This window comes from Penicillium odoratum (genome assembly GCF_028828045.1).
Source record: "Penicillium odoratum strain IBT 22623 chromosome Unknown utg000001l_segment0_segment0, whole genome shotgun sequence".
NCBI classification, from domain to species: Eukaryota; Fungi; Ascomycota; class Eurotiomycetes; order Eurotiales; family Aspergillaceae; genus Penicillium; species Penicillium odoratum.
In genome coordinates, this window is record NW_026643143.1 from 4204536 (window position 1) to 4220651 (window position 16116).

The window sequence follows — 16116 nt, forward strand, 5'->3', positions numbered from 1 at the left end:
TTTATTTGAAGTGAGCAGGGCGTATTGAATGAACCATGATTTCAACATCTCACAAGCAAGGGAATTATGTCGGCTGATGAAATTGGTCGAGATGATGGAGAAGCGACGTTGGTCTCCAGGAAGGGAATGGAAAAGAAGTAGCACCTGCGAGCCCGGATGGTTCCTACTTTCCCACCCATCACTCCCCTCCACTACCCCCTACCATCCCAGGATCTATTTTCCTACAAACTATCAGCACAATGTCATTTTCACAGAATACCTACCATCACCCTCCTGTGTCACGATCTTGATATAGTATGACTCGCTCAGCTTATTGACTTATGTCATTGTCTGAGCGGGGGATGCTGGGCCCGGTCGCCTACGACGAAGTGATTTCAGAATTTGTCTGTGAGCAGTGAGCACTAGTTCTCGAGGAAGCTATATGCTTTATTTCAACAACTCCGAATAATTGGCAGTCAGGATTTGAAGGCCGGTTTTTGATGCCTTCATGGCCAGGTTGTATCTGACCTGGTTGATTGCCACAGCTGTCTTCTGTCAGGGCACCCATTCAGCTTTAGTTCACATGGTACGTATTGAGCTTCCGCAGAAGTCTTGACTTTACTGAGCCACAGAAAGCTGAAAATCTGATCTAGCACTTCACGCACATCCTCGTACTTTTCACGTTCCCCTTTCCAGTCCACTTCCGACGATCGCTGAGCTCACACGTCCTTCAGAAGACTTGAAGCTCGAGATCAGCACAATCGAGTCACGACGGCATATTTCTGCTAGCTGGAAATAATGGAGGTATCATCACTTACACTCTTTTCCCTTTCCAGCTCGACTAACCTGCAGCTGCAGCCCATTTACGGAGTCGATCGATTCTATTGAGGCAACAAGCAACACCTCGGGCTCTGTATTCAGTAATCTTGTCCCTTGACTGATACTGCCAATTCTAAGTTTCCAAAAGCTTCTTTCGCACGACACGATCTACTTACACCAATCCGCCCGAGTGTATTTCGCAGCAAGCCTCCGCGTGAACGCCGTGTACATCATCTCGAAGTCGCCGACTTTTACCAGATTTACAATCGTGGCACACCGTGTCTTTCTGATAGAGATGAGCACCGATTCAGAGTTCCTGGCCATACAAGAATTCCACAAAGCACACCAAACTTGCTGTTAAAAACGAGGATATTGAGCTAGCCCGCTTTGGTCTTTCAGTGACACATTTACGAGAATAAGGAGGAAAATACATTACTGGGTATAAGCAGATTCAATTGACGTCGTTGAAGAAAGCCAGAACTTGGATCCATGAAGCTCAGCAAGGCTATTCAATGAGCATTCATGACCCTAGAGCTCAAATACGCTAATATCTCTGCATTCCCTAGTGCAGTTCCAGCGGTCCTATCTCTAGCCCGACATGTAATACCTTCCGGGATCGTTGATTTCATCCCAATCCCAAGTGTCTTTGGCAATCATCGACGGCCATTGAAGTAGCATTCTGCGCGGTGGAAACTGGTCATACATTGGAGGGAACTGCTGCTCCTCTTCGGGAGAAGGCGGAAAACCCTCCCAGGTCGCTCCAGGTGGGAAACTCGGATCGGCATATGCCAAGTGAGCAAGATGGTGGTAGGGAATGGTTCTTCCAGGCAAAGCTTCCTCGAAGCTCCACGGCTCGAGAGAGGAATGACCATTGAATACATTCATTTGTCCTCTTTCTTGGACGGGCAACTGACAGCCACGTGAAAGCCTGCCCTGTGGTTGTGGAGCTATCTCAGAGATCAATAAAAGATCTATTGCCTGACGTGCAGTCATTTATTCATGTCCAAAGAGAACACCACTTCCATCCTTTGTCAGGCTCTGCAGGGCCGAAATAGAAGTACAGAATACAAAATCAGTGACTTTTTGAACAAATGCCCGCTTTGGGTCGTTGTTGTGAGATCTTCTAGAACTGGACGATCTCAAGTGGTATGGTATATTGTCGTAGACGTCAATTAAGCCTCGAATGGTTTCAGGAGTCAATTTAAAGCCCATCTCATTCCGGGATATCATGTCGATGTGTACGACACGAGCTTGGATAAAGCGGATTTCTGATTGAGTTGCTTGTTGCATCCCGACGTCTTTCCTGGCTCTATAGAAAGCTTGAAACAGATCGGTCACGCACAGTGTCCATATGGCGGTGTCGGGTGCTAGTATCATATTCAGCAGAATACCCTGCCCGGAAGAGTCCCTTCGCCGGTGGATCCTGCATTTTGCCGGCTTTGCGATAGCTATGATCTTCGCCAGCCTTTCACTAAACTCAGGTTTGAGCACTATGAGCGGTTTGTCACGAAAAACAATGCCTTTCACTGAAGCCGGGAGTATAGTGCGTGAAATGGCCGGCCTGGGGTACAGTGGGATGAACCTCGCTCGTCGCGTCAAGCGGGCTGTATCCCCTGCATCAGTGGCCCGTGGCAAACTCATACGACGCAATCAAATAGGATTGTCAACCTGGCTAAGTCAGTTCAGAACTAGTCTGGTTGTCTCATTACCGAGCTAAAGAGTGATTCTGGGCCCCAGCAGCTAAAGCGATCCACTCTTCCAAATTAGATACCGCTTATTGGCTTGTTCCGCCAATGAGTCTAGCCTCGTGCCTCGCATTCAATTGCCTAGAAGGGATAATTCATTCTTTTCAGCCATGTTGGATTTTCCTCCAAATATTGAGCACATCAACAAGGGATGTCGATATCGACACCAGGTCTCATTGGAAAAGATCAAAGCATTGCAGCGGCGTGACCTTATCGCCAGTCAAGGCAATCCTGGAGATACTCAGACTTGGAAAAAAAGACTCGCACCCGGTGCACCGAAGGCAAGAGTGGTATCAAAGGCCGCGGAAACATATTCACGTGTTTCTGAGGACCGGCGAAAAGAGTCAAGATCAACCAGAATGTATTTGCCTCGTATGAGCCGTAAGTACGGCAGCCAAGTAATGTCCTGGACAAGTAAATTTTCACAAAATTCGTCGTATTGAAAGTCTCTGTAATCTCCAGAGCTTCTACGCTCCTGGGAACCGGGTGTGGGCTCGCATATGGTGGCTAATGCACCAGGGCTTCCATTTATAGGCCCCGGGCCCCTTGGAGTATCTTTGATTACCAAATCATTACAGATGGGTGCGCGCCCATTTCAATGTAAGATACACCTGCGAGTGAATTGCGTGTGCCGATCGTGGTGAAGAGCCATGTCAATCTCTTCCAGATTGCCCCCTCTTTGGGGCTCTTGCAGTGAGTATCATCACAGTAATGCATACTCCATTCCAGTGGCACCTTGTTCACGCTCTTATTCTGCCACATTGTTTGTCACTTCAATGTCCAAATTTGCATCTTCGTCATCAAAACATGTCCACTATACCCCCTTCACTTCCCCCGACCTACCGCTCGCGAGGTCTCGAGTCCCTTCCCTGGGTTATTTTATTTGAAATTGCTATATTGCTGGACGACCGTGATTTCGTCCACCTAAGCCGTCTTAGCAGGACGCTGTATGCCTCTCTCTGGACTGATCCCATCGCACGCAAGATCGTTGAGGTCAAAAGACCACCCCCCCTTTCGGAAGCCGAAAGCTGACTCTACACAGAACTTTCTCCCGTTTAGCAAAGAGGCCCACTGGGCCAAATATCGGAAAGACTATTCCTACCAGAAAGCTATTAAACATCGTTTAGAACACACGAATCAGTCGCTACGGCGGCGCCATATTCCGTGGCAATCTTAGCCTATGGAACCGACTTTCTCTACAATCAGGGGATGCTTTGCTACCGGATAGAAAGCGAAATCCGTCTGCTGGATGCGCATGCTGTGGAAAAGCGGGAGCGCGTCCTGGGCTTATCCGTGGCTCTCCAGAGCGTGAGCCCAGAATCGATGGGCGCGGATGCTGTAGGCCGCGTGTCGTTGCTACGCTACGCAGATAACATCCTCGTCTTTCGGGTTCACGCCGAAAATGATCGAGCCGATAACAATTGGGCCGGTGACGATCAATCCGAGAATGATTTGTTTGATGATGACCTATCCGAAGATGATCTGTTTCAGCCCGTGAATGATCGGGCGCTACGCGACTTGATCGTAGTGGTTGACATGACCAGTCATCTGATCCGCTTCTCAAAGCAAATCCCTTTGAAAACTCCCGTTTTTGTCCGGCAAAGTGATACCTATCTTTGGTATGGGATTTTCAGAGCGACCGATATCTCAAACGGTAGATGGATTGTCTATGGTGTCGACCTTCGTGCCGCGGAGCCAGAGCCGATCGAAACTTTTCGTATACAGGCTGCGAACGGTGCTCTTGACCAATCTGTCTGTTTTGAGATGTACAAAAAGCATCTCTATGCCGTATCTATCCAGGATGGAGAACTATTTCTCGTACTAGCATTGCTTCTGCAGTGCTCCTGGCGAGAAGAGTGATAAGCTTCGTGTTTGCAACAGAAGTCTGTGGCGCCGCGAGCATTCCGAAGGTTCCATCAATGAGTGGTGGGCCAATATGTCAATCCGGACAGATGAGATCACTGGCCGACCGGTCATCTTGGAATGCCGTCGAGAGTGGGCCGGCAACAGACGCGAGCACCATCGCACCTACTACTCACAGCCACTCCCAATACCAGAGGAATTCCTTGCTGAAACTGGCGAAGAAGCCGCAACGGACGAATTTGAGAGCGATCCTCTCGAATCTGAGCTGTCAAACCGGCACCGCAATGAGCACAGGCCAGCAAAGCGACTGCGTCATGAATTTCATGCGGAATATGAGCCAGCCGACAGCCCAGAGGACCGACAAGAGTTCATTCGTGCACGCACAAGACATTGTAGCTACAATCTAGCTGCTTGCACCTATATTGATCTTGTCAACGATCCACTACCCAACAGAGTGCGGCTCCAAGAACGTCTCCGTCTCCGCACCAGGTCTCGAAATCATGAGGATTTCATTGATGAGAAAGACGCACTACTTCCGCACAACCTACTTTCGAGCACCACAAAATGCAATGAAGGCGAAACCCCCATAACAGGCTTGAAAAAACGCTACGACTCTCATCGCACCTACCTGTGGCCTCCAGAGAACGCGTCAGTCGAGCTTCGCCGGCTCCTCTGTCCTCCCAGTTCCTTCAAGACACTGCGTGCTGTCTCAGATGAGCGTTCCATGGTCTACTCTGTACGATATCCAAATCTACCAGCAAACTATCGGGCTTTGGTTTTAGTCAGCTTTGATCCACAGATTGGTTTCAGCTTTCTGTCAGCATTGGACGACACAAAGGATTTTCACAAGAATCATCGATTTCCCTCGCTGGCGATGATAAAATCACCGGAGCCGTCGCTCCTGAGAGAGACAAACCCGCTTTATGAGCACATCCAGTGGGGAGATTGGTTACGATGACGTGGGTGATAGGCCGAGGTTCATGGACACTTCAGCTGTGTAAGATAGACAATGTGAACTATAGAAGCTTCAGTAATGACATATCTGAATGATCGATAGCCTATTTTCTTGAAAAAAGACCATCAGAAGGCTTTTAAGCTCAATTGCAGCGCTGAAAATTCTTACCATTTGCGTTCCAGAATTGGTGCTGAGCTGCCGCTCCGTGCACCACTTGACGACACTATAGCACGCTATACGACTAGGCAACCGCGGAGAATCGGCGGGATCAGGCACCAAATTATCGCGCCCATGACAATATGACTCGGGGGTCTTCTATATTGTCGAGTGAGAGGGCGATGAGTAGGACTGAATCAAGCAACAGCATCGCGGGTACTTGCCAAATCGGGATCTCTTCTGGGCAGACCAGAGCCGATTGGACAAGGAGTCACCTGCCGAGTCTCCATGAATGTGCGCATGTGATCATTTCAGCTGGTACGTGCGAAGGCTAGGAGGCTTCCACGACTTTCTCAAGACTACTGAGTCGGGCCCGGGGCGTAGTGGCTTCGGGACCCTCCTTCTGGATTCTAGAATCCACCTCCTAGACCGCTAACCATCAAAGCTTCTACCCCTACCACGAGATGCATTATCTTCGTCGCCATGACAATGGTCAGGCGCCTTTGTATCACCCTGGTGTGCGTTTGACCGCAACTGAAATGAATGCCCCTATTCATGACCTACAAAGCCTAGCTCCGAATTTATTGTGAGACTTTTAGATCAGATCAGTTTTATTATTAGGATGCTTCTTCGCTTCATGTATCTGTGGTATACACAATAGCTTTCAACACGACACAAGAGTTTATCATGAAGAGTTCAAGTTAACATCTATAAGAACACTGCATGCAAGAAGCGCTCCACTTCCAGCACAAAATACCCCTCAACCCATTGTACGACTTCAATGGTAGATTTTGGTAGTGGTGTGAGTGGAGCCTTCGTTTTTATGTAACGACGTCTGCGCAGAAAACTTTTGGATTTTAAAGGCCGCTCCGGAAACGGGCTGGGTTTCGCAAGCCGGTCTGATTTCGGAAGTCTAGCCTCCAAGAAGTCAAGGAGACGGCAAAGCTTCGCAGGGGACGAAGACTCACCGGTGATCATCACGAATTCAATGGCGACGCGATTCATTTGCAGGAGAGATTCACGATCCTGACTCAGACGATGAACAGCAGCGTGACGAATTGCGGACACTGGTCCTTTCATTCTCAGTAGAGCGCGACTCGCTTGGCGGAAGGCACTGTGCTGTACTCGGGTCTTATTCCTTGCCAAAAATATGAAGAATCTGTGTAGCTCTAATTCTTCTGGGCACGTCCACCTGTTCATGAGAGACTTCACCGGCAGCCATTTGTGAGCAAACCAAAATGCATGGAACTCAAGGTGTTGCTGTATGGCTTGGAGGATTCGATTTTGGGCGCGAAAGGGAATTTTTCCTGATCGTATTCCCAAGAGTGAAGAGAGACTCTCCAGAACTGTGATTCAAGTTCGTTAGTTAATATTCGTATTGGCAAAAGATGTAGATTTGGAACTCACTCGAGATGGCATCGATCTTTCTTGGGCGAGACATTGTGATTGGTTTCGATGTACTGGAGAAGATGGAGAGAAGTTAGCAAGCACAATGAATTTATTGTGGCTGCTCACCGTTGCTTCGCAGGACGTGATGATGTGGCTGCGTTGTATAAAGGGCTGTAAATATGATCTCGATTTGACACAGATGATGCAAGTACGCTGCGTTTACTTCCTGGCATATCTTGTCTCATAGGTTGTTGGTGGTTGTGTTGACTTTGCAGAGGACAAAAATTAACACTGATCTGCAAATGATGGGCGCGGCAAAGACCCCTGGACCACTGAAGCCTGACCGTTCAGGGTTTGAAAATGAGTCCGTCGTGCCCTGACTATCAAGGTGTGATGGTAGCGTTGCAATATCAGGAGATCGACCAGAGATCGACACGGACCCAGCTGACGTGCCATGGTAGCAACGAAGGCTCTTCGGAGTTGGACTCTGCATGGGCGGCATTGTTGGGATCAACGAGATTCTGCCCTCCCGCATCGAGCCAGGATCAAGCCAGGACATTGACATGCTTCTCGGACGAGTATGACGACTCTGCACAGTCCAGAAATGACTGCTTCTCGACTGCTACAAGACCACTCTTTTTTGCTAGCTCGTAAAGGTAAAGTGCAACTGCTGAAAGAGAGCGCTCGTTCAATCAGAGAATCTTTGGATGCTGCCCAAGTTAGTTCAAAAGCACCATGGAGCAAAGGCAGGGTTCCGTGGTACTCCTTTGAATGGTTCTGCAGTACTCATGGTGGGGCCGCGCGGTTCTGAAACGGGATCGACGCTGCCCGAAATCTCGGCTTTGGCTCTATTTGTCACCCCTTTCTTTGACGATCTATGATTGGGACATATTTGCAGGAAGATGAGAGCCATAATATTCCCGAGTGTTCCTACTTCAAGTCTTCCACCGGGAAAGTTCGACAGACCCATCTCTGTTGCGGTAAATGGCCTAATTGTGTGACGAGTGTGGTTCGAGTCTAGCAGAGCTTGGGTCCCAAATCCAGAGTGGAGAATTGGAGGGCCCAGAACGGAATGATCGCTCGGGAACACAAAGTCTAAATGACACGTGGTATTTATCCCATGGGTCAGGGTCCACGACGAACGACTCATTTTTCAGACCGGAAACTTTTTGGTATCCTGTTTCTTGACCCAAGTGTCGCGGTTTTTATGAAAGGCCGCGTAGTAGAGGCAGAGCACAGTGCTGGGATATCTATGAGAAGTTTATTAGGGAAGTAAATTTCACGTTCCCAGTCTGATACCGGTTGGAATTACTACGACGCGCTTATCCGGTCTTTATTGCTCTTCTATGACCACTCCCTTGATGGCTGACACCACAGCTCACAGTCGGTCGCAGTTCTCTTCCAAATAATCACGAAGGTCTTGACCCGGCTACCTTCGTAGTATAAGTAGCATTCGCAATGCTCGATACCTGCAGTGCACCTCACTGAGAAGGGTGCACTAAACTTCAGATATCTTCTCTGATCATGAAAACTGATCAAGTCATTGCCACAGAAAAACTTGACACTCGGTTCGCAACGCATCACAGCGATCGGGTTGTTCCGCAAACCTCACTCTTTCGGAGTGACGCCCGCTCTCCTTCAACCCTGGTCTAAGATCCAGTCGTTTCGAGCATTTTACTTGATACTACTCACTGGGTTCTCAGAAGGACGTAAACAAGGACAACATGCGCTGCAGAGGCTTTTCATCGTTGCGCGACAATAATTTCAATGGTACCTATGATTGCACGTGCATAGCCGTTGCGTTTAGCCCTCTTTGAATGCTCTATTGTAATACATATGTCGCAACTTGCAATACAACTGCGTTGCATTGCCACAGCGATCATATCCATGGTTTCCATTTCATCATTTCTGGTACCCAGTCGCCAGTGTAACCCACCGCAGGAAATGGTCAGTCTAGATGATCGATTTGATGGAACCAATGGCTGGTCCCCCTGGCAACATGAGACCAACCACGGATCCATGGGGGGTGTGTCTCCTGGCCAAAGATTTCCATGTAACTTTTCCAATGCCCTCCCAAGTCAGTGGCCGTTTCTATGAATTTGCGCAGGGGGTTTCTGTGAAGAGACGTAGCCGACTTGACATAAAAGGCGCGAGATTTCCGGCCCAAAAAAAATCAGGACTTTCCTCCTCACACTCCCGTGTGTCATGGTTTCCATCTCTTGTCTGCAGGCTTGGGGGTCTCCGTGGCCACGGGTCCGCAGTACAAGCTCTGCGTCACCAAACATGCTTCGCAGGATAGGTCTGCGTTATCAATATGCCTCGCAGGAGGGCGCTGCGAGAACAAGTCCACCCCGCAGGATAGGTCTGCGTCATCAATATGCCTCGCAGGAGGGCGCTGCGAGATCAAGACTACCCCGCAGGATAGGTCTGCGTTATCAATATGCCTCGCAGGGGGGTGCTGCGAGATCAAGACTACCCCGCAGGATAGGTCTGCGTTATCAATAAGCCTCGCAGGGGGGTGCTGCGAGATCAAGACTACCCCGCAGGATAGGTCTGCGTTATCAATATGCCTCGCAGGGGGATACTGCGAGAACAAGCAACTCTAGCCAAGTGCAGGCACCTCTACGTGGTGCTAGGGACCAGTATTCAGCTCTCGCTACGCAGTTGAAGAAGCCAAGACCTGCCCAAACATCAATACTTCACCAGTGTAGGCTCGGGCCACGGGCGAACAGACTGGCAGTAGGGCCATGAGGGCGCATTCCAGGGCCCATTTTCGCTCCAAAATAGCGTTGTAAAGAGAACGAATAAACCCAGAATTTTGCTGTTACCGAATTCGCCGTGCATAGTAGTATCATGTCCAAAACCTGATCTCCCAAGATGTATACACAAGTAGAGTATGTATACACACACGTTCAGGCTGGTCGGCTCGGTCAAAGACCATCAGACGGCAAGAACGCATTATTCACGTCTGTATCACGGGTCAGGAAACCCACGATGAGTGTTGAGGTTGGCGTTGGCGGTGATGGGTAGATGCGGTGTGGTGACGGGCAGATGCGGTGATCCATAGTCCATGGTGGTAACCAGTCTGTTATGGTGATAGTTGACTGAGCGTCGTGAACCGTTGAGAGTGCTTAAACAGTTGACTGAGCGTCCGTAATCAGTTGAATGACCATTCGTAAACAAGTGAGGCTACTTTGGTAAACAGTTGAACTGCTGTGTAAACAGTTGAACTGCTGTGTAAACAGTTGAACTGCTGTGTAAACAGTTGAACTGCCGTGTAAACAGTTGAACTGCTGTGTAAACAGTTCAACTGCTGTGTAAACAGTTGAGCCTGTGCTGATAAACAGTTGAGTGAGCGTTGGTAAATAAACACTTGAGCCTGTTGTAGTTCAGAGGTGTGAATTGTCTTGTTTTTTATTTGAGAGGGAAGAATAAGGCTATATATACAACGAGAAGATCAAGTTGATTGGAAATCAACTTGGTTCTTCGTATACATACTTCGGGATTAATTCCGGTGGTTCGGCTTGGTTCCTGATCTGCACCAGCCTTATATCACAACAGAGCCTATTCGAAAAACAGTGACCAGCTTGGAACGGTGACTAGCTTGGAACGGTGACCAGCCTGGAAAACGGTGACCAGCCTGTAAAATAGTGACCAGCACTGAAAACAATTGTCAATGATCACAGTGTCGGCGCGTCGACGAGCAGACTGTCAATGCTGAGTCTGGACGCGTTGTCAAACGGAGTCGCTGGGGCGGTGTGTCACCCCTCGCGCACACTTTCGTCCGACTTAGGAAAAGACCCCACCCACATCACTGTATGTGTCTCGCCAAAAGCCGTTGTCAAGTCCTTCTGGAGGAAATAGAGTCATAGTATAGGGTCGGCAATTATGTAAAATTTGAAAGCTATGTCTTTCACTGAATTGGGAGGCCCTACACCAAGAATCCAGATGGCTGGAGCTTCCCGGTACATATTGTATACAGTACATGTATATATATATTGTAGCCGCACCTCCCCTCACCAATAAAGAAAATTATCTTTTTGAACTACAGATGCCATGACACCAAAGCCACACGCGTGACTTGTATATCTCTATGACCTCACAAAGACATGACCAATGAAGCCTACACCGGTCTGTTCTGAAAACGACAGCGATACATCATGATAATACTTGGGCTAAGTCAATTCGAAGTCACCACGTATGATACAAATATGAGACTAATGCTCAGCAACTCCACGGCCACAAATTTACTGTAGGTTCCATATGAGATTGAAGACAGCGACGAGCCTCATATTCGACAAATTGACACTATGAAAGTACAAGGTGTTTATACATTTTGTGAGCTGCCGTGCCCCATATCCTGACGAGGCTGCCGTAGTGCGACCATCGAACAGTATGGTATGCGTTTGTATTACCGATAGCCGTCACCAGTCCACGAGAAGAACACACCATTGAGGACTTACTCGTTTCGGGAGCTACGTAGGCGTAAGTAGCGTGCATAATGAGCCTTGCATCACCGGACTAGGGTCTGCCCAGCATGACGAGCAATTTTCTAAGAACTAGATGAAGCACCCAAAAACACTACGAAGGAACCTCTGAGTCGCTCGCTCTTCATCAGTCAGCAGCTCACGCGGAACATAAGATGTGCCTAACAAGGCAGGTCAAGGCCTTGTAGTGATCGTGCGTTGCGAGACATCAGCGACGCAGCATGCACGCTGTGTATCTGATGAGACATGACTGTGTGGTAGTTGAGATCTGTGATTGATGAGGTGGCCAGGAAGCGTTGTCATTACGCATGACCCGCGTTCAGCACGATGGCATGCTCAAGGACAAAGCCAGCAGAGCTTGCAGTGTTTGGATAAAGAGCAAACACACGCACACACGCGCTGAGAAGGGCCCGAAGCGAGCAAAGATGATTTCACGCAACCATGCAGAAATGTCCGCGACGGCGTAGACGTCACAGGGACTCGACAGGACGATGCAACGTGGACACACCGCATTCGCGTCTCACACCACACCACCGGGGCGCAACTCTCACTGTTGTATCTAAATGACAAGCACCTGAGCTAGACATTCAGCACCAATACGCAAGACCCCGTCTTTGTTGTGCCACGGCAGTTCGACGGGTAGCCTTACATGGTCATGGCTTCCTCTTCGTAGATCCCCACACCCATCAAAGTGAATTACTGGGTGAAACTGATATCACCGAGTAGAGAATTCTCTGAATTTTTCGATTCGCTAATAAAATGGGCATGGATTTTTGGAAGCTCAAATCGACTGCTCTTCAGCAGCATCGGGGCCGGGGCCAAATATCACGTGATCGGATGGCAGGGGTCGTTTGGAAGCCATGGTGGCATTCGGGCCAGCAACCGACGGGCTGGCGGGAGATCCATTTTAGTTGTCCGGCTCGAGCAGGACCGTAATGTCATCGATACTTCGAGAGGCGGCGTAAATTGATAACACCTTGCATGAGATCTTTTAGACCTTGACGCGACTGATATGGCCAAGCAGTGCCTGCGATACAAAGGTCGATGGAACCCTGCCGCCTGAAGTCGATCCATCGGTAGTAGCACTCGGTAACTAACTTTGCAACGATGATCAGATCAAAGTTCCCGGTCTTGCAGACTGCGCTGTGACCCACAATTGCACACATCGCTCCGCTGACAGAACATCAAGTACCAGCGGGCGCGACTTCATACGTGCTGCTTGGCAAATGAGTCTCCAGCCCCCATAGATATGGGTGGATCGATTGACATTCTCATCGAATAAGGTGATTCTCTTTGTTGCACCCCTGCTCCTGTTCGAGTATCGTCTTCTCTGGACTGCGAACATGCGTTCAAGCATGAGAACGGCAATCGCTGGAGTAGCTGTCCATGTCATCGCATAGGACGAGCAGATGACAGGCAGGGATCCACATTGACTTAAATCTGGTAGACGGCCTGTGGAGGTCGGTAGAGGGTAACCGCGCAGCAGATGGACTGGTTGGCAAGAACAATAATTTTGGCGGCTGAACTGTTTGTCGAGTAAGAATGTCGAACGGTGTCAGCGCTCGCACACCATGGATGGATATACAGCGTCGCCTTTCCAAAGCGAGACGTTGGCATTGGCTTTTCAGTCCATCAGTGTCTGACGAGAGGAAGCTGCTTCCTATTCAACGCGACGGCAAAAGCGGTGAGGTGCTCCCAGACGCGGGGCGCATTGTTTACGCGACATCCCGCGGAGCTGGTCCGCGCATGACACTGGCCTTTGCAATAAGTCAGTCAATATCAGATTGAGCTGATCTCCTCACAGCTCTTATACTCAACTTTGCTTAATTCTCGGCTCGTTCTGGTGAATTTCAGCTGACAATACAGCTCATGTACTGGCAGCTCTGCCGGTCTCGAGTTCGAGTCAATCAATGCTCTCTAGTCGACTCTTCAAGATGCCTCTGACCTCTCTCTCGTGGTTGGTACCACAGCTGTAGCCGACTTGAATGACCATGGCGTATACCTCAGAGTATGCCTCGAGCAGATGTGTCTGATTGATTCTCAGCTCCTGGCCGACTTCTACAAACCACTCCCACCAGCCCAAGCCCATAAGCCAACGCCCACATATCAATGCCATATCAATACCCACATACCAATGCCCACGTATCAATGCTAACGAGCCAACTCCCACAAGCCAACTCCCACAAGCCAACTCCCACAAGCCAACTCCCACAAGCCAACTCCCACAAGCCAACTCCCACAAGCCAACGCCCACGAGCCAACGCCCTCAAGCCCACTTCCGCAAGCCGACTTGCGCGTATCAATGCCCTCAAGACCGACACCCACAAGACCGACCGAGTCCAGCCATTGCACTGACCTCAGCCAGACAACTGTGGCGGTCAATCCTTCGTGAGCATGTTGCTCAGCATGCCCTTTGGTCTGAGAAACCGGCAATGCGTACTGGAAACCGGCAACGCGTACTGGAAACCGGCAACGCGTTACATTTCGGAACAAGGCTGTCCAATGCCTGCGGCGGTGATAGCGTGCTTTGGGACTCGCACGCAGGCACATTCTACCGGGCACAACTTAGCATATCCATTAGAACAGGAAATTTTGACCCACCTTTTCCAACGATTGATCAGCGTCTTGTCGGGCGATCGAAAATTGGATGACGGTGCAGAATTCAAATCAATAAACTCATTTTGACACTGCCCAATCACCAGGGGACTATTCGGAGAGTCTGGCAAAAGAGCCAATGCTCAACATTTGAGCTGAAAGGCAGACGGTGTCTGTGATGATCCTTGCCTCAGATCCCTGCCTCAGTCTAGTGGATGAGGGCTGCTCGTATTGGAAGCGGGAATACCAAGGGCTTCTGGAGCGTATGGGAGTTAATTTGGTCACCCTTAATAATCCGGTCTCCCATGTGTCATGTGAGGGTGGTCTTATAATAGGCATCTCGGCTGAAAGTACCAAATTGTCGGGATTGGCGAGGGACACTCGGTGTCAGATCTTGACGTTGAGGTGCTAGGTGGGTTGCCATTTCCTGCAGTCGATCTCATGCTTTCAAGCCCTCGTGCAATGTCGAGACGACATACCCATCACACGGCTCAACTGGGGGGCCCATAATCTCGCCATGATGGGTTGGTCGCACTACCGGGACCATCTAGGACATTGCTTGATCAATCGTTCTGTAGTCGCGCCCAGCTCCGAGTAGGCTGATGCCAAGCACCTTCGTCTGGTACTGCTCATCCACGTCGGTTCAGGGTGTTCGTGGGATGAGAGGCGGGTCGTCGGATCAATTCGAGCGTTTGCACCATGTGCCGTCGAGATGTTCCACACTTGACAAGTCATCCTTCAGAAGATGTCAGTATACATTCGTCGAAAAGGGTTCACTCACAATTTATCATCCTCGACCTCACAACTCTTCAGCACATATAGTGTGCCACGATAGCTCTTTGTCCATGGCGGAGGGTGTTCGTAGTCTTGTTTGGCACACTGTTTCAATTCTCACATCTCGCGAGATATTGACGGCGTGTGCGTTGATACAAGATGGGCTGCAAGGTGGCAGTCTGTCGTAGTCTGAAACCCGGCGCTCGGCGTGTGCCCGAGGGCATGTCCTACTGGGCACGGTATTAGTGACTGAATCAGGAAACGAACTCTGACTCACCTTTCCAGGTACCGGGCTACAGTCGAACCACCCCTGTAGTATTGACCTGAGGTGGTTGATGGATTGGGCTGGTCGCAAGTTCGGTGTTCGGCGCAGTCTTCAATTGTATTGGGCCGGCCGGGACATAGCTGCAAAGGAAGATTCGCTCGTGTTGTCATGATGAGAAAGAGACGCAAATTCGGTCGGCTTGGTGGCTAGGCTCACAGGTGTCATCCACGCGGGATATAATGATGCGGTTGAGACTCGTGACCCTGGCCCTAGCTGATAGACACGACCGATGGCGAAACATCAACGGGCAACGGAGCTCGATGAGTGCATCCATCGGGAGGTGTAGGGTCTGTATCAGTGAGTAACGAGCACCGGCACCGAAGATCAAAGGCGAGGAACTTATCTTGGGCAGGGGCCTGTGAAAACAGAGGGGTCTTTCCGCATATGATGCTATGCTCAAGATACGGGCTCGCAGACCTATGTCGCGCCCATTCCTCCCTCAGCGATGACGAGCGCTGTATTGCCGGATCTGCTCACAAAAGCTTGTGGTACACCACGCAGAACGGATCGAATGACTTGTTTGGCCCAATGGTAGCACCCAGCTGTAAAGTTCAACGTGCGCTGCATAACGATTTATAATGCGCTTAGGAGAAGAAAACTGGCAAGCTACCAATGGAGACTTCTCGCGCAGTTGTAAGAGGCAGCAGGGAACGCAACGCATGGTTGATTGTGACGCAAAGCATTGTGTCTCAGCCGTTGAGCAACATTCGCTTCATTCACTTATCGTATGACCGCAGGGAGCTGGCGCTGTCGCTGGTCCTGCACGAAGGGGATGAATTATATGCCTGCGATCTGCTGTTGCAAGACAGTCGTATGTCTCTCCAAAGGAATCACTGTCGTCGAAAGCGATGACTCTCTATCCTCTGGAGACAACGACTCTGGAGACAACGACACCATATTTGATAGGGGTAGGAGAATAGCAGAAAGTGACGAGCCTTATGGCAGGTCTGCATGCTCCATGGTCATCTTCTTGGACTGGTCCATGCCGATCGTTGTCTGTCCCGAAAAGCAAAATCTGTCCACCTATCG

The 16116-nt window shown here is 49.7% G+C and overlaps 2 protein-coding genes across 2 annotated transcripts; one reads left to right on the top strand and one right to left on the bottom strand.

The window, feature by feature from the left end:
• Window positions 1–3350: 3350 nt before the first annotated feature.
• N7520_001593 (uncharacterized protein) lies at window positions 3351–5364 on the top strand (the record flags this gene model as incomplete). Its single annotated transcript, XM_057135528.1, has 3 exons — window positions 3351–3490; window positions 3671–4309; window positions 4383–5364. 3 exons carry the CDS (start codon window positions 3351–3353, stop codon window positions 5362–5364), a joined length of 1761 nt encoding a protein of 586 aa, XP_057001464.1.
• Window positions 5365–6225: 861 nt separating this feature from the next.
• N7520_001594 (uncharacterized protein) lies at window positions 6226–6958 on the bottom strand (the record flags this gene model as incomplete). Its single annotated transcript, XM_057135529.1, has 2 exons — window positions 6226–6863; window positions 6925–6958. The coding sequence occupies 2 exons, from the start codon at window positions 6956–6958 to the stop codon at window positions 6226–6228; spliced, it is 672 nt and encodes a 223-aa protein (XP_057001465.1).
• Window positions 6959–16116: the final 9158 nt, after the last annotated feature.